General features: G+C 35.5%; 1 protein-coding gene across 3 annotated transcripts; it reads right to left on the bottom strand.

Annotated features, from left to right (window-relative positions):
* Positions 1-886: 886 nt before the first annotated feature.
* On the bottom strand, positions 887-22,247 carry Usp14 (ubiquitin specific protease 14). Of its 3 annotated transcripts, none has more exons than XM_071587301.1 (12): positions 22,082-22,247; positions 21,700-21,878; positions 21,523-21,630; positions 17,723-17,837; positions 16,079-16,308; positions 12,770-12,864; positions 10,844-11,000; positions 8,669-8,734; positions 8,355-8,537; positions 7,425-7,554; positions 5,095-5,340; positions 887-1,197 (listed from the first exon to the last, which is right to left on the bottom strand). In XM_071587301.1, exons 1-12 carry the CDS (start codon positions 22,095-22,097, stop codon positions 1,058-1,060), a joined length of 1,665 nt encoding a protein of 554 aa, XP_071443402.1. In that variant the 5' UTR covers positions 22,098-22,247; the 3' UTR covers positions 887-1,057. The 3 variants fall into 3 exon arrangements, with proteins under 3 accessions (XP_071443402.1, XP_071443403.1, XP_071443404.1); XM_071587302.1 differs by having other exon boundaries at positions 16,079-16,290; XM_071587303.1 differs by lacking the exon at positions 22,082-22,247 and having other exon boundaries at positions 16,079-16,290; positions 21,700-21,894.
* Positions 22,248-22,278: the final 31 nt, after the last annotated feature.

The raw sequence follows: 22,278 nt of genomic DNA, 5'->3' as shown, positions 1-22,278 counted from the left end.
AGAAGACATCACGATATCCGGGGAAATATTTAGTTAGCAATAAAACACCGGAAGGCATTTTGAAAAAGGGAACATTCAAAATTTTCAAATGCCTTAGGCGATGCAATAAACAAATGTCACTGAAATTAATAATTATAAGAACCTCAAACGATTAGATTTCTTTCGTCTTACTTTATTTAGTTCAGCAGTAGTATACCAATTGTAGTATTGGGTTGGCAATCAAATCCATGGCTTCCTTTTCTTGATTCCGCCAAAGACTTTCACGCTAGAAATTCGGTTGTTTATCACTCGAAGTTATAACAATCACTAACAGCCTTCACCAACGCAGATTTAAATAAGCCGGGCGAATTAAAAACATTCCTATCTTCTTTGTGTGCGCACTTATCCTGCCGATATCCCGCCAAGTACAACGATAAACACATCTCTCCAATCATTACATGATATCTGCCTGGACCCTGCAACACCACAGCTCACAATCGACTACCGTCTTTCATACCCTGCCCCTTTTTCGGCCGCTTCAGCAGACAATTGCACAGACACACCCCCAAGCGAGACATCGCGGTACTGCGTCCTCTAGGTAGTGAAAACCTCGTCTGCTCACTCATCAAGAAAATTAACAGCGTGATAATAATATTTTAATAACTAATCAATTTTAGAATATTGCAGTAGAAAATTACTCATGAATTGGGTAAGTTAATTTAATAACTAAACGGTGGCGCACCGTACTACTCGAATTATTGATCGATATATCTTCGATCTATTGAAAACTGTTTATTTTTGGCGTCGTCTGCAATTGAATCAATTTCAACTTGACTCAGTACTATATGTATAAATGATGTTAATTACAAGGGAATAACATTAAAAAAGTAACAAAATACACAATAGGTCAATTTCAGCATTCATGTTTATTAAATATCAGATACGGCACAAGAAATTACAAAAAGTAGCCAAATAAAATTCATTTAAACTTTAATAATTATCAACAAGTGATAAGTTAATTTGAAGTCACAGAATATTAATTATATTTCAAAGATCACTGATTTTCAACTAAAGGAAACTACGGAGATTTTGCTGAAGTTTCCATAGCTTGAACGGTATCATCCACTTTTGCAGAGTCGTTTTCTTCTTCATGTTCTTCCAACGGCACCTCTAGGACCCTCGGGCCGTACAGAAGAACGTATGCACAATGCCAATCTCCTATGGAAATACATTTCAATAATCAAAAATAAATTACCGAAGAGTTCACACAATTCATGAGTTTTGTTGCACATAAAGTTAGTTTGGTTATAGAAAACATATGCATCTTGTAAATGCTATAATTATACTGACAGAGCATTCCACAAACTTTGGGTTTACTCTACTATATTTTGAACACGATACACTTTCCCTTTCCCCCATAAAGCCAGTGAACTTAAATAAATCTACAACTAGGCATTGCATTGAGTATGTTAAATTAGAAGTCATTTGAAGAAACATCCAAATGTCATTACCAATGCACTTTTAAAGATTAGCTTTTAATTACAGGAATCAAACAAAAAACGAAAAATCACCTCAAGATGAAAAACTTTAAGGAATGAGAAATATCACTAATTCAGCTGTAAAACAATTAATTGATGATCAAATTAATAAAATAGTGCATCCACCGCTCAGATATCATGAACTTAATATAGCAATCCCTTACAGTATACCCCACACTAGAAAACACTTCACAATGTCTAATCCATGAGGATAAATATACCCAAGCATACAAGTTTAATTTTCACATATAAGCATTGATGGTACATGTTTCCTCTTTTAGTTACCTCTTACTAAATTTCTAATATACTCATTAACCACTGAAGTGTATGGATGCTTTCCAATCTCCCTGCACAGATACGCCTAAACCATAGAAGATGGAAACACATGAGAGCACATACATGGTTATCATTTGAACACACATGTACTAAAGTTTTTTTCATTATGGTTTCAGAGTGCACAGAAGGTATAAGAGAGGATGGAAAATGTAATGTACACAATTACGATTAAAGTATGATTATTTTATATATTTATTCATAAGCAAAATCTTAATATATTATCGATAATACTCCTGATTATTTAGTCTCTTACTTTCAGTATAATAATGCTCTGCGATTAATGATATTTGCTTGCATGCTACATGTATTGTAATTGTTGGCACCATGTTTATATCTCAATTAAGTCTGCAAGCCTGCACTTTATTTTGATCTGCTTTATATCATGTGTATACATCACCTACTGGGTAATTTTTAATATGATCTTTGGGCAAACAAAATGTATTATTTTTAATGCCTACTATTTCACTTATTGAATTTTCCTTTTCAGAATCAGCTTTCAAAGCTCATTCGACTCAGGTTATTCACATGAAAAATTCAATATTTAACTATCTACCAGGACTCATGATCATTTTCCTACAAGATTCTTAGAATTCTCTACAAATATTCCCAATGAAATAAGTCAGAGGAAACAGGTACTGTTCACCAAGACAAAAGTATTTTCTGTTGATTATGCATTATGAGCACAAATTGTTTTTCCTTAATTTCATTATTGCCAATTTATATACATTTCATTCATGAACTTAATTCCTGGCCAAATCACCAGCAAATTTCATATTTCCACTGCATATTATGCAGCATTTTTTTTCTCTCCCACAATCAACTTGCACTATCTTTGACTTGCGTTGAAACTTGATGGTGACACGTGACTTCAAGTCTCGGTTATCATGGTCATGATGCAAATATTACTGAATGATTGAAGAAATTATTTTTCATGTGATACACAACTTGTTTATTGTATTCCTTGCATATACCTTTATTCATTCTATTTCTTCAAATGAATTTAATCAAATTAACACCTAAGAGAACAGAAGCCTGGATTCTGGAAACAAGAGTGATCACACAAATAGAAAAACCATTTGAAAGTTGAATGTTGTCAACCTGACATTGAAGGCGGGCAATCGAGAGCACACTATTTGGAAATAAAACGTTAAAGAAAATGGCAACCTCAGCATATGCTTCGCAAAAACATTTTAGCACAATCTAGAACCTCCTGAAATCTTTCCGCACCTTAAATTATGAATTCCCCACATGATGCACCTCTCCAGTCAAACGTTTGACAGCACCCTGAGCCTAACAGCTAAGAATTACTAAGTGTTCAAATAAACAATCTCATTAAGCATACCCAGAGAACACAACAGCAAGGTGGTCACCAATGGCTTCTGATTTTAGGTCTTAATGGGTAAAAATTCATTTTTTAACGTCTTACGCTACCACTTTTACTCATTTGCTTCCCCAATTTGATCCAATGGAAAATAGATAACTTTAAGTGCACTAATATTAAAAACCTATTCCCCATAGCACAGATATTCATGGTAAGATAACTAATTAATAAAAACAGTTTTAAAAATTTGTCTGAGTCTTACATTGGAGTTTTTGACTTCTTTAAACACCTGAAGAACGCTGATCAAGTCGGGACACCTTCATCTGCATGTTTTTATCACCAGCATTCTTGAAATACTACGCATAATTTATAAACGACTATGGATTCAAGTCCATTTTGTCTTTAAAGAGGAAGTCTTCTGATAGGCATGACCCTGCCAGGAATTGATACTTCATTGAGGATTAGCCAAATTCAAAGAACTGCGGGAAATGATGCAACAGTGATTTTAATGGAGTCATCCTCCAACATGCATTAAAATGCAGAAATTTCAAAGAGTACAATTTATTTACCCAAGCCAAGGTCATTATCCTGGTCAAGGCGAATGAGGATTAGCCATTAAAAAAAAAAAAACAGAACAATATAAGACCTTGAAATACTTTTTTTAAATCAGGATTCTATTACCTGCATGATAAAACAGGACAATATCAATAGGCACCAAGCTTAAATTAAAATACTAATTCCCATATCGGAGAGTTTACCCTTCAGGGCATCCTCAGTCAAAGAAGTACATAATGATTAGTACTCAAGTTATAGGACACTGGTAAGTAGACAATTGCTTCATGGCATGATACTCAGTGTTGATAACTTCTTTGACCCTCCTTTATTATACACAGGGAGTGACTTCAGAATTGTTTACCTTCTTTGAGAACATAAAACACATTCAAAGCTGCTAGTTTAAAAAAAAATGCCAGATTACTCACTGAATTCGACGGTTTCAGGCTCTAATTTGTGAAAATGTATGATCACTGAAGACGTCAACTTTGCATTTTTTTCACAAAGACTTCACCACACTATTACCAGTTTCGATGCATACATGCTACACATTGGAGCAATTGGAGATTTAAAAAATGTATTACCTAACAATTGGCTAATGAAAATATCTTTGAGAGACACCCACTACTTTTCCCTTGCCCTTGAACAAAGTCTATTCATAATCTCCTTGTCTTTACCCCCCATGCTATGATCCTTCTCTTCCTGCTCATTGCCTCTTCCCCTCCCCCATCAACCAACTCTTGGTACCAACACACGGCCCCTCCCCCCACCACATGGCCACCTCCTAACCAATAGTTATCCCTTCATGCCTAATTCTCTTCCATAATCCACCTCTTCTCCTGCCAAGATTATATATAATTCCCAGCCATTTATGAAATTTTATACCTGATATGTTGCTGCCTATGCATCAAGACCAGTAGTAGTCTAATAAAGCTTAGTGAAAAAATACAAAGGCTACTTATTCATAGATTAGTCATTCATATTCATCAATTTTGTGGATCCATGCATGATGTTGTGAAAGGCAAACATGATAGATTTGTAGCAAACAATAATGCACTATTCCACTATAATTAATATAAAGTCAGGTCAGGTGTTTTGAAGATTACAAAGCAATATCAAAGCCTAGGTTAAAATATATTTTATTAACATCGGATTGGTGCAAAATTATTTGATATGAATCAACCAGTCATATTAAATTCAAATTAAGAAAAATACATGAGTCACCTCTTCCTTCCACTGTTCACCACCTATTTTCCAGTATAAAATAACATTAATTTTCTAAAATTAAAAGTTTTATTTCCAGGATTACTTAAATTTTCTTTCCCTTTCTTGGTTTTCAAGAAATTCCGAACACCCTTAATGACCTACCTCCACCAGAAAGTTTCAAAACATCCTCTTCCGTCACTTCAACAACAGCTTCATCATCACACTTTAGCCACGTCTCGCCGAGTCCACCAGCAGCTTTGGCAACAGCCGCCGAAGTCGCAGATGCCACATTGGTGGGTTTTCTCTCTTGACGCACCCATGCTACATAGTGACCACTTGAGCTAGACCTTCCCTGATGGGTGAGAACTGCCTGCAGCTGATAGTAGCCAGAATTGTTGGATCCAATATCTACAGGGAATAGAACATTAAAGATAGGCATTCAGCTCTCTTTCCCTTAGTGTTATCTCTCATAATTCAGCTATTTCAGGGACTGAACATATTTGTCTCAATATTGAGAGATCCAATTTGCCCTTTTCCACTAAGTAGAAAATATCATCCCCTGCCATTGAAAACTTCAACCATAGGTGAATCGTTAGCTGAATTAAAAAGCAGATGGGATTACATGAGGTTACAGCTGACTTCAATGTTTATTTACATATGTAGTCCAAAAACAGCAATGTCATTTGTCTAATCACATTTGACAAATAACATATCATAGCAATCAAAATTTAATGGACAGAAAGTACCAGATCCAAATAAAAAGTGAAATTTGGTTTAAAAGGTTTCTGTTCATAGAAGTTAACAAAGTCAATGGGTGTGTGTGAAAAAAATACTCTTATTTCTGTCTCTTGAGGAACAGCTTCACTAAGAAATTGTTGCATGCTTTAGAGGTGCATAGAGACGGTGGGTAGAGCACTGAACTACCAACCGGAGGGTCTGGGTTTGATTCCTGGGGAAATCTCTGAGTACCTTCATCTTCACACAAGCTATGTGATTCTTCCTTGGAAACCACAGGCAGCACAGGTTAATAATTCCTTGTAAGCCTTTTACTGACGGTGGTCTGAGAAAATACAGGATACAATGATATACAGAAACCTGTATATCATTTGTTTACTTTAAAGAACCTTTAAATATGGAGGCCCTAAACCATGTATGGAATGAACTTCCACTTACTTTTAAATCAAATTGAAGCCTCACTTTCTCTGAAAAACACTTCAAAACTATGATGTTTCAATTCAAAACAGTGGACTTCTTCTTTGCATCATTAACCTTATTTTTGTGGTTGTCTATTTTTTTCTAGAAATTACGGGGGTAATCCCAAAATTGAGGTCTCCACTTTTTTTCAATAGAAATAAATATTTATTTTCAACAACTGATACATCATTTTCAAGTTTGAAAATTCCTCCTATTTTTTTTAAACATAACTGCCATTTCAGTCAAGCTTTTTTGCAGGCACTGGGGCAGCTTTTGTGCGGCCATATCATATCAACTCATTACCATGTCGTTGAGAATACGTTAGACGTCATCTTTCACCATGTCATTGCCGCTTATTACGGGTGATAGAACTTGTTCGTTCTATTTCACACCTAAGACCTAACAGCAATGACATGACAGTTTGGATGGGACATCATCACCCACCTACCCAGGGGTTACCACTATTTTCCTAAGTCGAAAGAACATTTGACTGGCATGATGATTGAGTGAAATATCAGGTTCAATGTTTCCCCAATTACATGGCAGTGAGCTGGCATGACATGGATTTACAAAAACTGCCACAGTGCCTACAAAAATGTATAGATTGAAATGGTGATTATCGATAGAAAAAGAAGAATCTTCAAGCTTTAAAATGATGTATCAATTATTGAAAATAAATGTTTATTTCTATTTCTAAAAAAATTGGATACCTCGATTTTAGAATGACCATCATATATGACGAAACGCATTATTTATATTGTATATTAATGGAGGATCGAGACGGTGCGGGGGCTAACATACTGGCTTCCCACCCAGAGGGCTCGGGTTCAAATCCCGGTGGTGTTGAATATTTTTCAGAGGTATCTCGATCCCTACTTGAGGTGCTTTGTGGAGGGCACTTTGAGTGAGCCATCCGTCAGATGGGACGTTAAGCTGCGGACCCTTTGGCGGCTTTCATAAAGAGTAGGCTAATGCCAACGCCGGGTTTCTCTCCACCCTTCATCCTTTCCTATCCATCCCCTATGGCACAAATGACCTCAGCTGTCGGTCGCCTCCCCTAAATACTACTACTGTATATTAATGTTGGGTCACTTTCCCATATTCTTTCTGTGCTGATTATGCATTGTTTCAAAGAGGTAACAACCAAAAAGAAATCTCTCTGGTGCTATCTAGAGCTGCGTGTCTACCCTCAATTATATGTACATTGGAGAGCTTGAAAAATGGAAATTCACCCATATCTCAACTTTCATTCCACTGAATCATTTTTCAATTACAAGTGTGCATAATTAAAAACTCACCCTCAGGAAACCAATATGGCTCTTTTCTTGTCGGGACTGGTGGTTTCTCTGACTTCTCTCCATGACCCTTAGTACCCTTTTGAGGACCATCTGCCTTCTGTGAATCTTCTACTCTCTTATCTTCCAGTTCCTGGGAAAAAGAAGAAAAGTTCAACAACTGAAATAGATACTAATGGATACTGATATTAGGCCATGGCCCTATCTGCTTTCAGAGCATGTGCCAAATTGTGACATAGGTCTTAAAGCAGCCGATTAATGTATCATGTAGCAATCGAAACAAAAATAATTTGTTATAGAAGAGAGATGATACATTTTACTGCTTGGATTTCTGTTATAATGTTTAGCAGTAATAGGATTCTATGCCCACGACTCAACAAATTCTTTAACTTTGATATGTAGCATCTGAAGGACAGCAACTAGGGTCAGCATCACTTGGGGGAAAATATGGATTCAAGTGCCCCACCATGCCCTTATATACAAATTGCATGTCCTTATGTTGTCAAAAATATCACTTATCACATTAATGCTATGAAACATTCAGAATACAAAGAAATATTTTGCCATTTTAAAGTTTTCATAGGACAAACAATCCATAAAATATGAGCTCAAATTACCCAGTAAATATATATTATTAACCCTTATTATAGGCTAGAATTTAATGATCTGAAGGAAATGGAGTTTAAAATATGGAAAAAATCATATTTAACTAATTGCGGGAACATCCTCACTTCAACAAAATCAACATTTCCACAAATTCCCATTTTTCCTGCTTTTCTAGGTCATCACAAATCTCAAACACTGGCACAAAGAAGAAAAAATGAGATCTCAGACCACTAAAGACCTCATGGCACAAGATAAAGACCTCCAATCTCTGCCTAATTAATGAAAAATAAGTCTTAAGAATGATTTCACCAGACAAAGTTCAATTACCTTAAACTTGGCCCTCATCGGGGTAAGCTTCTGCTGAAGTTCTGAAGAGCAAAGCTCAAATGCATCAAAGAGTAAGGGGAACTTCACATCCTTAAGGATTTTGGCATTGATGGCTTCCTTTTCTTTAAAATAAAATCTAACAAACTGTACTGTGAGATATGCTGGAAGACGGCTTATTTTTGACTGAAAGAAAAATGTCCAAGAATCAACCAAATACATAAAAAAATCAATAGATGCAAACTAAACCAGGAATTGGTGGTATTATGAGAATAAATATGAAATTGTTACATCAACAAGATGCAGAGAATACTTACAGTTTTTGTATAAACTGCATCCCTTTCCAAGGTAGGAGAAAATTTGGTGATTTGCTCCTGCATTTTCTGGGATAAGAAAATAAGGTGCTTTAAAACTCTCGCATAACAAGTCTTTTTTTTAAATTCGATAAAGGTTTATGGTTATTTTACTTTGATTAAATGAGAATAATTGAACCCTCATAAATACACTACTGCAAATAAATATGAAATTTGAAAACTGTTTTTTTTTCCAAAACATTCATTACAGAGAGGCTAAAACAGTAATTCTAACCATTATACCTGGGAACATCCCAAAAATAAGTTTATGTATAAAATATCATATTTTTTGACTCGGAAAGCATTATCCACAAAGAGTTCATGCCTCAAGGGCATATAGTAAACAGAAAGTTTCACTAGGAAGTCCTCCAAAGGCAGCAGAAAATGCATCAGTGCAATACATCAGGAAGGATATTTTTGCCAACTGGAGGCTGCACCACAACAATGTGCTGTCTCACACCACCTTCCTTGTGAGCAAGTACCTGGTAAAGCACAAGGTGGCAATGCAGCCCCAGCCACCCTACAGCCCCAATGTGGCACCGCTGGACTTCTTTTTGTTGCCAAGAATAAAAAAGAGCTGAAAAGGCAACCATTTTGGAACACTGGGTAACATCAAAGAGGCCATGACGAAGTGCCTGAATGAGGTTCCCGTCGATGCCTTCTCAGAAGCATACCACGGCTGGAAGAGATACTAGAATTGGTGTCCATACACAAGGGTGCCATTTTAAAGATTGTTAGTAATTTGTACTTTGATCTGCAATTAATTTTTTTCATGAAATATATTCTCCTTTTTTCTTGTAACAGACCATGTACACACAAAGACTATGAACTGAATTCTTCAGGACATTTCTGAAACTGTAAAAAGACACCTCTCCGAGTGTGCCCGTTTCATGGCATTAGTAATTTCAAACATTTACCTCAGGTATCCTCTTCTGCACTTCCTTTCCTCCCACCCAGAACCCTTTCACCCTCGTAAATTCCCTCATTCATCTCCAACCCCATCCATTTTATCTACACTTCTCACAACATTCCCCTACTTCCCTTAACACCTCCATTTGAAATTAGTTATTCTAGGGCTTCACTCCCACAAATTTTGAACTCTTACACACCTTTGATCTCCAGGTACAGTTGTTGAAACCATAGATAAATCAATTAATGAAATTTGCAGGAACGAACATTAGATTACATTGTATAATCTTTTCATTAAGACAGGCGAGAAACATTAGAGACTTGGCCTCCACAAAAAAGATACCCCACTTCAAAGAAGCACTCAACAGTGACTGCAATTCCTTGGCAGATGGAATGCATGATTATAGTTTGATCAGGTTTAAGTGACTTAATCAGCTCCCAAGCTTTTCATTCTCAAATCCAATTCTTTGTTACAATTATTTTGGAATGCAAATATTTCATTTTTATAAACCATTAACATCATTATACTTCACTTACTGAGACAGTATTTTGGTGGCATTGGGAAAAATAGTAAGGACATTTAACTGTAGATCTGTATTAAATAAAGAGTTTTTACATAGGACCAGATCATAAGAACTTAAATCAGAGCAGAGAAAAGATCAAGCGAAAACTTTGATGCAGAGTGTTGTGTTGCAAGACTACATGACTTAGTTGTTCAAAAAAGATTATAGGTGTGAGTTGAAGGCTTTCAATATGTTTGTGTTGAAAGGGGAAAAAATAAATGAATGGAAAGAAAAACAAATGGAAGAAACTAAAGGCATATGGGGAGAAAAAGAATTGACTTAAGACTACAAGGGAGAGTTACAGAGCCGCAAAATGGTCCATTTTAAGACATGAAAATATCCAGTCATTATGAGGTTAAAAGTTGGGGAAAGTAGGAGGAAACCAAGAGAACGGATTACAACAGAAGGACATGGGAGGTCAACCATTAGAAAACCTACCACATGGCAGAACTGATCATGATGATGATATAACATCCAACTGTGAATAGTATTCAGACATGAACTTGTTAAAGAAAAACAATAAATATTATAAATATATATGCATTTCCACCACAATTTCCACACAAAAGCTTGTTTTAATCAAAAAATGCACTAACAGCTTGTTTTAATCAAAAAATGCACTGACTAACCACATTTGCATATATACATACGAATTTCAAACACTTACTGATCTTAAACCAGAGAGCATATATCTAACATCTTGAGAAATAAAACAGCTAAGCTGAAGAAAACTTTCTTTTCCATTTGTAACAGGCTCATCTTCACTCTCCACACACTTCAGTTCTGTAGAATGAGTACCGCCAAAAAACTGCTCTACAAGTGACCTGTACAATGAAATATTTTATCACAGAATTAGTAAAAAAAATAAGCTGGCTCACTAACTGAAAATGATTAAAAATGCATAATGAACCATTACAAATGTGGCTTGATTTATAAGATTTTCTGTGACAATTGGTAAATGTTTACCCGTAACCTTACAATTCGGCATTTACTGTGATTTGACTGTAAAAAAAAACAGGTATTAGCATAAAAGTTTCAAAGTTTCCTTTAATTCCTGAAGAATGTATGCATTTACACTAAAATTTATTATAAAAAGTAAGCCTAGAGGGTTCACTTTTTAATGAGTCATCAACCATCCTTTAGAGTTGATGATTTTCCTTTTGTGCAGAGACCATTTTTCACTCACTCTTACAGACTCGCGATGAAAGTCTTACCACTAGCATTATATCTTACACGTAAAAAAATTCCAAAGGTTGCAGGCCTTAAGAGAACAATACAGGGGCACTAGGTCAGGATGGTGCACGGTCCTAAATTTGCCTTTTTCTTACTGCCTTAACTACTTTCAGAATTTTTCAGCTTATTCCCTCCCCTTTCTCATTTCTTATTCTTTACTTGGCGCAAAACTTTGCTAATGCAATGCATTTACATTTCATGTAAATGTCATTCACTTTTAAGTTAGAAAATAAAAATTCAAAGTTAAATTATTCACTTTTAAGTCTCCACTTTGTGCCTAAGAGTGGGGGCATGTAGTCCCGATTTGAGAATGGTCTGTTCTTCCGAGAGGAAAGCATTTAGTAAACATTTAAGGAAATTATACAAAATTTCAGGATAGGTAAAGACAGAGGAATAGTCTGTCTTTCATCATAACCATCCAAATAATATTATTTTTTGCAAAAGAATGTATTTTGTACAACATCCCCTGCACAATATGCAGGTAAGAAAATACCAGCTTAAAACAAATCAATACGAATGCTGAGCTTAGTATGCAGCAGGAGAATGGGGGAGATGGTTCTGTTAGAGTTCTTGGTTCAAGATGAAGGATATTGCGGGAAAGGTTTAAGCTCCAGCTGAGTTGGTAAGAAGAGGTTAGAGCTAAGGGAAGAGAGAGAGGGATTTTGTTGCATGTGACCAAGTCATAGGTAACAATGTTTGTGATGCAATAATAAACAAAGCCTGGCCTGTAGCGCTATGAAAATTTATGTGTTGGATCAAGTGAAAGTTAAATCATTAAACAATTACTAGAGGTGATACATGATGTCTTTACCCAACTTAATGACATATGTTCCATAATTGTATGGCCATAGCAGAGTAGTAAATTTCCATTTAATGCTCTCTGTGTACTTGGAGCATTACTTTCATCGCAATTTAACAATGTATGAAACTTTGGGCAATTAAATAAATTTTTTGAGTCACTAATTGGCAATTTTTTCATCTCATTGTGATGTAATTAAAAAAGAATCCTTTGAAATACCACAAGATCCATCTCCAACCCCCCTGTAGAACTATGATTAATGATAACAAAGGCATATTATATTTCACACTGTATAAAATGAGTCTTGTTATACCTTTCGTATGCACTCATTATGATGAACTTCTAATGCATTTTAAATCATGAATTACTTTGCAAATTTCCTGAAAAGGGTTAAAAGCATCAAAATGGTAGGATGGTGCATATTGGATGATATAATAATCTATACATGACACTTTTGGGTTAGGCAAGGTAAAAAAAAAGAATGATTTTAGGGTATACCGGGTAATTTACTTCCCAATTATTTAAAAAATTAATTTATTAAAAAATAAAGAATTCCCTTACTTAGGTTTCTCTCCCACACTATTTTCAGCGACATCTAAAGGAGGTAATTTCTGCTGCAGCATTCTAACCATTTCTGTCCAACATTCATTAGCATCCTGTAAAAGAGATGACACTTAGATTTTACACCCAAATTAGAACAAAATGAGGATCTTATAATATATAACAAATTGCAACAAGGATTCAATTATTAACAGAAGAGTACTGCTTTATGGCACAGTCTTCACAAATGTAATACAAAAGTGATACTGCAGAGAGTTTGCAGCATTTGTTTGCATGGGTCAGATTGTAATAATTCAATAGCAATGATCATATTGAAAAACATAAACAGCAGTTTTTGAGACAGGGCCAAAGTACACAATATTTACAAATCTCAACATAAGCTAGCAAAAAAAGCACATTGTGGTCAAATGTTTTTGTCATTTCACTAACTTCCCCACGACTAACTTATTGTAACATTCGTCATTTTCATATATTTTCAACTCAAAAAAGAAGGTGGTACCACAGACTAATGATTAGTGCCCAACTGGCAGACAAATGGAAAACCAACCACCATTAAACGTGCCACATCAGCCATTTCCAATGCAAACTAAGTTTTCTGAACTAGGTATATTAAGAACTGTTCGCCCACACATAGTACCGACTTCCCGACCATTTGCAGACTTTCCCCACCTTGCTAATACTTCATGAACATGTACCACATAACTCCCTTACGTATTTTATGAATGTGCTGTCTTCAAACTTCTTCATTCAACTTCTGTGCTCTGTTTAAAGACAATTCTTGTGGTAAGGTGAAAGGTGTTCTAAAACATTCAATATGAGATCAGAGGCTATGCTAATAAGGTGTATGGTAGTACAGTGGGTAGAATACCTGAAAAAAACCTAGATCTTTTAAACAGAGATAAGAAGGCTCTCAGTTAAAATCGATTAGATGCCTAACACCCTCTAGGGAAATTTTCCGGGAAACTACAATATTACTGGCAAACCATATGTGGCGAATGAAATGGAAAGGTCAACTGTTAACCTGATTCATTGCATGCACGGTATTTCGTCACAACATCTCGCTCCTTTAAAGTCCCCGAAATTTTAGTTTAAGAGGATGCCTCAATGGCTTAACTGGCCAAAGCACTCGACCGGACATTTAAGGGATCCGGGTTTGCATCCCAGCCAAGGCAAATGATTTTTACACTTTGAAATTGTTGCACCGATTATATGAATTTCACAAACCATAAGACTTACCATAGGTGCAGAAGTCATAGATATCTAGTTTGATGTATTATGCTGAGAAACTTCAACAGCCAATTTCAGAAAAAATAAAAACATCACCTTTTATCTTGGTCTATTATTTATATTGGTATTGATAATTGATAAGTTCCAATATTTGAGAATTACATTTGGAGACCACACTAGGTGCATTTTTTTGACCCTCTCATATCACAATGTCACATTCTCTTTTCTTAAAATTTTGCAGCTAAATATTTTACTCAATCAGTTGGAAATATTGCCTTATCTATTACGTTAATTCTTTAATATTTTAAACCTACATTATTTAATTAGCTTCCACAAACAATTCTTATCCTAGTTCACATATTTTTGCCATGGCAATGACACTTGTGTGTGAGCGTGCATTGTCTTGATGAAAGATAATTTTCTCCCTTGCCAAATTAGGCCTTTTTTCATATATTTTTGCTCTAGTTGGTCCAGTAGATAAGCATCCAGTAATTATTTGACCAATGGGAAGATAATTTATCAGCTGAATCCCTTTCTTTGGTGCTGGTGAATCAAAATGTTTCCACTGCTTTGACTGCTGTTTTATCTCTGGGGTATAGTAAAGGACTCAAGTTTCATCTGCCGTCACAAACCGTTGCAGAAAATCAGGTTGGTTACTCTTAAAATGGGAAAAACATTGTTCAGTAATTTCCATTCCGATGTGTTTGTGATCATGCATCAAGAAGTGCCCATCTAGCAGATAATTTCCTCATATTCAATTCCAATGTTAAAATGTGATATGCCCGTTCAGATGACACAGCCTTAGCAATTTCTCACACTTTTAGTTGGCAATTCCCTGATCATTTTATGTATGCAATTTTGCAACAATTTATGGGGTAGTGGCACATTATGGCCGACCATTACGCAGATCATCATCTAAGCTGTCCCAAACCAACAAACTCGTGAGTCCACTTGGCAACAGTTGAATATGAGGGAGCAGAGTCACGCAGAGTGTTCTGAAAGTCTGCATGAACTTCCTTTGCTTCCATATCTTTCTTTAAGTATTTAATCGCTGCTGGAATCACAATTTTTTCCATATTCACAAATCACTACACAGGAAAAACAACAGGAGAGATCCATGCCACAGATCTCTTCCCAGAGCACTTAAGCATTGTGTTTACTCATTAAGGATTACCTATTACTACGTGAGAAATTCTTTGCGCTAGCACTGACATCTGGTGGTGATTCCGAGAACCTTTCCAACTACCCTCTAATAATGTTTATGTTCTTTTTATTTTTTTAATAGTGTATACCATAGAGGTCTACCCTTCCCAAATATATTTTGGTTATAATTAACCATAAGTCCAGTAATCAATCCGAAGGTTGGTTTGGTAGGTGATGATACAGGTCACCCAGTGCTAAGCCCAGCGTGTGAAATTCTCACATCAGGGTAAGGGGGCCAGTTCCTTTCCCTGTACCAGCTATGTTTTCCCAGAAAGATCTCATACCCAAAAAATCTCAAAGCTTTGGTGGACCTGAGGTTACCCAGAGAGACTTGCATGAGACACTATACACTCCCAAATATTTATCACTTTTTCTCCACATTCCTACCAATGAATCATCCCTTTCCAAACTCTTTGGCTAATTATAGACTAAGTTAAAGTATAAGGTTAAGTTTTACTCTTGAAGAGGACTATAATTTATAGGATATCAGCCGCGGTGGCCAGTGCACTGGCTTCTCACCCAGAGGGCTCGGGTTTGAATTCTGGAGATGACAGATATTTTTCAGTAGCATCCCGATCCCTACTTGGGGTGCTTTGTGGAGAGCACTTTGATGGAGTATGCTATCCATCCGATGAGATGTTAAACTGTGGACCCCTTGGAACCTTCCTTTAAGAGTAGGCAAATGCTGACACCAGATTTCTCCCCGCCCTTCTCCCATTCCCTTATAATCCCCTATGGCGTAAATGACCTCAGCTGTCAATCGCCTCCCCAAAATTATTACTACTACTGTAATATATGAATCACAATTGATGATAAGTACATGGAACATGCATAATTTTTTTCTTTTTTTCAAAGTTGAAGTAAGAGCTCATTTCTCACCTGCTGAACAAATCCTCCATGGTCAGTTTTTTCGGCAAATCGAGGAAATGCTGTGTGAAGGACTTGGAGTAATATTAAAGGATGAATAGCTGACCCTTGAGCATTGGCTAGACTCCCTAATCCCCGCCTTTCCATTGAATCATATAGATCTCGGAGAGCAGCTGTGATTGACTGGGCAGCTGCGACAGTTGAACCGCCACCCGCCCCCACTCCTGATAACAATGACACAACTATGATATATTATAAATACAATCATCAATAAAACATCAGAGATACATTTCACTTTCAAAATGCTCAAATTAAATAATTATGAATCATTATGAACCACTTGGTACCTTAACTGGGCATTCTTATTAGGGTTCAATTAATCATTTCTAAAAAGATTTAAAGAGTAGAATATAGAATCATGCACCAAGCAGGTATCAATTTTTTTCCCCAGGTCCAAAATGTTTATTAGGCTATTTATAAAGGGTTTTCAGGGCTATTTATAGCATTAAAATATGCTGTAAAGTAATACTATGAGTAAAATCAAAGTCTTCAAGTACATTTTTCAATTGATCTGATTGACGCTGAATTAGCAACACAATTTTTAGAAACATGGTTGAAAATAAACACTGCGCAGATACAAATAATATATCAGAATGCCGTAAATTTTGCAATTCTTCCATCCAACACACAACAGATATTTCTGTGAAAATTTCATCCATATTTTCCTCAAAAGTCAACAGGATATGTATATCCCTATTCAGCTTAGAAAACTTGAGAACATTGACAATGGTAATATTCCTGCTGCATCCATTATTTTAGCATCTTTCTGTATGACCATACATATTTGAAAACTTTAAGTCATTTTTGGAAAATCAATCTGCATTGATTTGTTTTAAGTTGTACAAGCTTTGTTTCATACCAATTTGGATAAAAAATTAACAAAAGAAAACATTTTTAGTGTTTTTTTATTCAAAAATTGGTTTATTTAATATTGGAGTAAGGAGTTAAGTGAAACCTAGCCCAATTGAATCTTTCTCTTAAAGCAAAACCATTTTTCCCATATAAATTCATTCAAAATAAAACATGTACAAGGTTTATTCAAAGAAAATTATGTACACAATGTTTAGGATCATGTATTTTCTTAATATACTCTTCTATCATGAAATGAATCAACCTGGAAAGTGAATTCAATTTGTTTAGAAGTATTTGTGATACATTCTTAATTCTTTTTTTTTACTAGAAAGCTGTCTAAAGAAATTTATTTTTGCTAATGCTTCAAAATTTTATGAAAATGTAAAACAGCGTATCATAAAATAAATTTGAAGTGTGTATAGCCACTGCTTTATTAGGGTTATGCTTCTCAATGTAAGATGCAACAGTTTCCCATGCTCTCAGCATTTCTCTTATTAAGACTTTGAGTGTTGTTTTCATCTCCTTTATCACCTTGCAATTGCTTTCATTTATCGATAAGAAGAGCATTATAAGATATTTCGGGAATCCCCCTCTTCTCATCACTCATAATGCGAGTCATTTTAAAAAAATATTTTTGCTTATAATGCAAATTACTCACTAGGTGAGTTCTCCTTAGGTGAGGTTCCACTGTATACCTATAGTCATTGCCCATTTTAAACCAAGAAAGAGTGATTGGAAACTTACCTCCAGGATACTTTTTCAATGATTCCCTAAGTTCTGGAACTGTTTTCAAACACTGAACTGTGGCATTCATATAGCAGGTGTTTCCTAAATTAATTAACCCAGCTGGTAGATCAAGCTGAAAATAATCAAAGATTAATCATATCAAACTCCTCATCAATGAGAGAAAAATTATGCATTGACCTGAATGAAAACGAAAATTTCTGATGGTAAACTTTTCTAGGACTCCAAAAAAGCCAGTTATGTATCTCTGTTTCATCAGAGTATGAATTCAATTGAAATCAGGATTCAATCATAGTCAGTTGCCAAAAGGGATATGAAACATCCTCTTTGACCTAACACATCTGCATTGGGTGACATTGCTAACAAGGATAAAAATTTCCAATGAAACATATGGCACAATTTACAATTAACAGGAATGATCACATTGAATACATAAGCACACTTTCTCCAAACGTAAAATGCATCAAGGTGACACATGACTCAGAATCACATCCACCAAAATACATATGCTATGAATAAGGAACATAATTCACTCAATTGATTGAATTGATTAACTGGTCAGCCATTGTACCACTGAAATACTGAAAACTACACTAAGGACTAAACATTGAAACTGAAAATAACTGAACAGAGAACTACTAAACAATGCACCGATACATAGCACAAAGTTCTATACCAATGTTTAATGTATTTGCAGAACATTCTTTAGCTTTTTTATCTTCAGAAAACAATTCGAACAGCTTTTGCTTTTATATTTCACTCTAAACATGCCCACTAAAATGAGGAATGCATCCATGGAACAGATGCAAAATGGCAGAAACTGGTTAATGAGGTATATGGGAGACCAACACAAAAAGGTTGTATTAACAGAATTTCATGCTCAATGAATTCCATGCTAATATTTTCCTGTCACTTTAAGTAACTTAGGCAGGACTGTATATGATCTCATCCCTTGACAAGTATGTATATTTGTAACATCAAAACGCAATTTATTATAACCGTGAACTCACCTCAAAATAATGCAACCATATGATTTCAAAAAGTTAAAAATAATCTGGTAACATTTTTTTTATTAATGTATATCCTCACTGATGTGTTAATGGAAAATCTCAATCGTAGGGAATTTAGGGCTTAAGCATTAAGAGAACTTCCTGTTAAGAAAATAAGGAATTGGGTATTCTGGCCATAAAGGTTGCTTCCTGTAAACTTAAAAAAAGATGGGAAAAACCCCTATAACTCTACTACTGGATTCTCCTAAAAGCTACTTTCACAGCACTGTCAGCCCACACTTGACTTTAAACAATTCAAATATGATCGCATCTCCCTCCATTTAAGCTGGTGAAATGACGCCCTTCTTAAATCCATGTCCTTGAGCTAATCCCAATGTTAATGTCCTTCCTCAATATTATTGCATTCACTACCAACACAAGAACAAGTAAATCATCACTTCCAGAGATATTTTTTTCATGCTTAAAAATCAAAAGGCTAGAGGACAAAAGGGAATTTAACCCTTATGACTGGGAATAGTAATGGCAGGAATTGAAAGGCAGGGTTGTCCATTATCACTGGTGCTGTTCAACGTACATGGGGAGGAAATTATTAAAGAGGCATGGGAAAAACTGGAAGTAGGAATGAAAGTCAGAGGGGCATTCATAAAATCAGTTAGGCTAGCTAATGACCAAGGCAAAATCATGAGACAGAAAAAATGGATGCAAAGCACATTGATTGGTAGTGAGATGTTGAAGACTGTAATAGAGGGAATGTTAGGAAAATGAGGAAGGGGTAGGAATAGGATATACGGAATAGGTTGGAGGGAATGAGGTGAGGAAGGACGTATAAGGAGATGATGAGGGATTTTGTTGATCAGTAGGATGTTGGATTGCTTTGTTAGGAGAGAGAAGATATTTATTTGGTAGTTGTGTCCATCCAAAACCTACCTAAACCAATAGATTGCCTGTAATAATAATTAAAAGGTGGGTTTGTGCTCTTTGGTTCTCTATGTTTTTCTGTTGATCTACTTAAACCAGAAGGCTGAAACTTCTATTATTCATATTTCTATCTACTCCCAGTCCCAAAACAAAATTGATAATCTAAGAACTTGATCGCACCTAGTATTACTTATTACTATTGCAATTAATTTATTACGTTCATGTTCTTCATTATAATGTTATTACTTACCATTCAAGGGAACAGAACATAATATATACTTGACAATAGAAAAAAATTGGAAAGAAAATCTCAAGAGTGAAAAAATGAAACAAAGACGCAGGTTAGAAATTACTAAAAAGGCATTGGTAAGTATCCTGAAACTATTTTTATTGGGATTTTTGAACTTGCCTACTGCTAAAGGAAATGGTCCATATGGTATGTATGTCTGAATAAATTCCATCTTATGCGGAGTGGCCAACAATTAGATGATTACTGATTTTAGGTTTCCGAGGGTAAACATTTGTTTTTGTGCCACCAAATTTACTGCCTTATACCCCCATTGTCCTCACTAATACCTTATAACAGTTAATGCTAAATTTAGAAGTGCAATTATTTCAGCATTTACCCTGTATAATAGGTATTCATTGATAGACAAACATTGATACAAATAATTTTAAAAATTTCATGGCTCACCTAAAAAAATACCACTTATGGCATAGAGATTACCACGCCTTTTGCCTTATATTGGAGTTTTTTACTTTTTTAATCATCTAGATGGTTTTTAACTATGCCATGACACTTCTTTGTGCATTTTTTTATTGCTAGATTTCAGGAAATACAAATTTGTAAACAAGTGATAACGCAGGAGAATATCAGTGGGCACCTAGGGTTAGAGAAAAAAATTGTATCATTATTACCACCAATAAATTTTCAACCACTAAGTGCTCATTAACAGCTGTACAGTGCTGCTCTTCATTTCCCCTAACAGTCTGTAAACCACTGACTTAAGAGCAAAGAGTATAAGCCACAATCAAGTTTTATGTTACTATGGCTAGATAGTTCCGCACCACACATTGGCTGGGAATTTCCGAGATGGAGAAACTATTTATCAAGTAGAATCTTAAAATCCTACACAGGATTTTTCCAGAGAGATGGAGCTAAATAAGTTTTAACTTAAAAAATCAGAATTAAACAGCTCTGTATACTATATTAGTTTCATCAGAATATGACCATATTTTTACAAGGGTTGTTTAGGGCGCCTTATTATGTGGGTAGGTAGAAGCACATTCAATTCCTAAAGCCACTTTAAAAAATTCCACCGCTGATTTTTTTCCGGGTCATTCCATGAAGATAGTATGCTGATATACATTAGGCGTTAGTTATAAGATGACCGCTGTGAAATTTGAGGCTTGGCGTACATTTGAGCGGCTACTAATTTTTTATACAGTTGATACATACGTTTATCAGCCTTTAAATTTCCGATTCATACATTAACCGGTTACATAGGGAAGACAGTTGCGATGTCTTCACATTTAATAAGCTGATTTTCTTTTTTTTCATACCACACTTTATTCTAACAACTTTATCACGAATATTCATTGCCACTACTGAATCAACAAAATAATTTTTTAAATGGAATAAATAGAAAGTGGAGGGTTATTGTACCCGCAAAATGTCACTGTCTGACGAATGCAAATGAAATAGTCTCAGGGCGTAACTAATTTATAACGAACTCTACTTCCGCTACTTTTTTCCCAAAATCATTATTTGTGAGGAGAATTTATAACTACTTATTCATTCCCACTTAAAAATTTACAATATAAAAATTACACATCTTGGGTGCAAAATAGAAACGTCAAAAAAATACTTACGGCGTTTGCGATCTCCGTTTCACTCATATCCTCAACGAACAAAGTTTTTTCTACGGGTTCCTTAGGAACATCCTCCTCCTTACTACCCATTAACAGCACGGTTATACCCTTAAAAGGAGAAGTATGTAAGCAACACTATACACTGATAACATATATGAAAGACGAATATTAACTTACATCCTTAAGTTTCACATTTCCCCAATCCGTATCACGTAAAGTTGTGCCTTTCAACATTACTTTTTGCCTCTCTGGTTGGACACCGGTCAAAGCAAACAACTGCGCTTTAAAGAGGAGAGGGTCCTCATCGGTGTTTGCCTCGACATCAGGGTAGGTTTCTTTTCCCCACTTAACTTTGACTGGAAAAAATGACATGCAACAATTGTAGTAAAACGAGATGCAATGGCTCTATGGTTATTACCTTTCCAGGGAATGCCAATTCAAATGGATAAGGTTTTCAGTTTGTGATTGATATAATGTCAATGTTCCAGTTACGGTACATGCAATGTCATGTTATTAAACAAGATTTAGCACCTATATAGAATTATTTGACATATATTACCCTTAAAAGTAGGCATTGTGTTGGAACCTAAAACTTATGGGGTCTAGAACAAAATCTGCGTTGAACTAACACAAATTCTTAGCCGCTATTCTTTCTTATGACTCGGCGTTCTTCAACTTAAATTTCGTATTGGGGACGATGGGGACTCATCTAAAAACGTAAACACGAACTTGATTGCAGTAGTATGTGGAACGGAA

The sequence above is a fragment of the Hetaerina americana genome, unplaced genomic scaffold, assembly GCF_022747635.1.
Source record: "Hetaerina americana unplaced genomic scaffold, ioHetAmer1.1.p SCAF_3, whole genome shotgun sequence".
In the NCBI taxonomy this organism is placed as follows: Eukaryota; Metazoa; Arthropoda; class Insecta; order Odonata; family Calopterygidae; genus Hetaerina; species Hetaerina americana.
Note: the sequence above shows the minus strand (reverse complement) of the source record. Positions and strands in the feature narration are given on the sequence as shown.

Excerpts from the sequence above, each read along its gene's own strand:
- Usp14 (XM_071587301.1), bottom strand. Across the intron at positions 17,838-21,522 it reads AAACGGAGATCGCAAACGCC|CTTGATCTACCAGCTGGGTT; the intron begins GTAAGTATTTTT and ends GATTATTTTCAG. Across the intron at positions 8,735-10,843 it reads TGCTCTCTGGTTTAAGATCA|AAAATGCAGGAGCAAATCAC; the intron begins GTAAGTGTTTGA and ends TTCTTATCCCAG.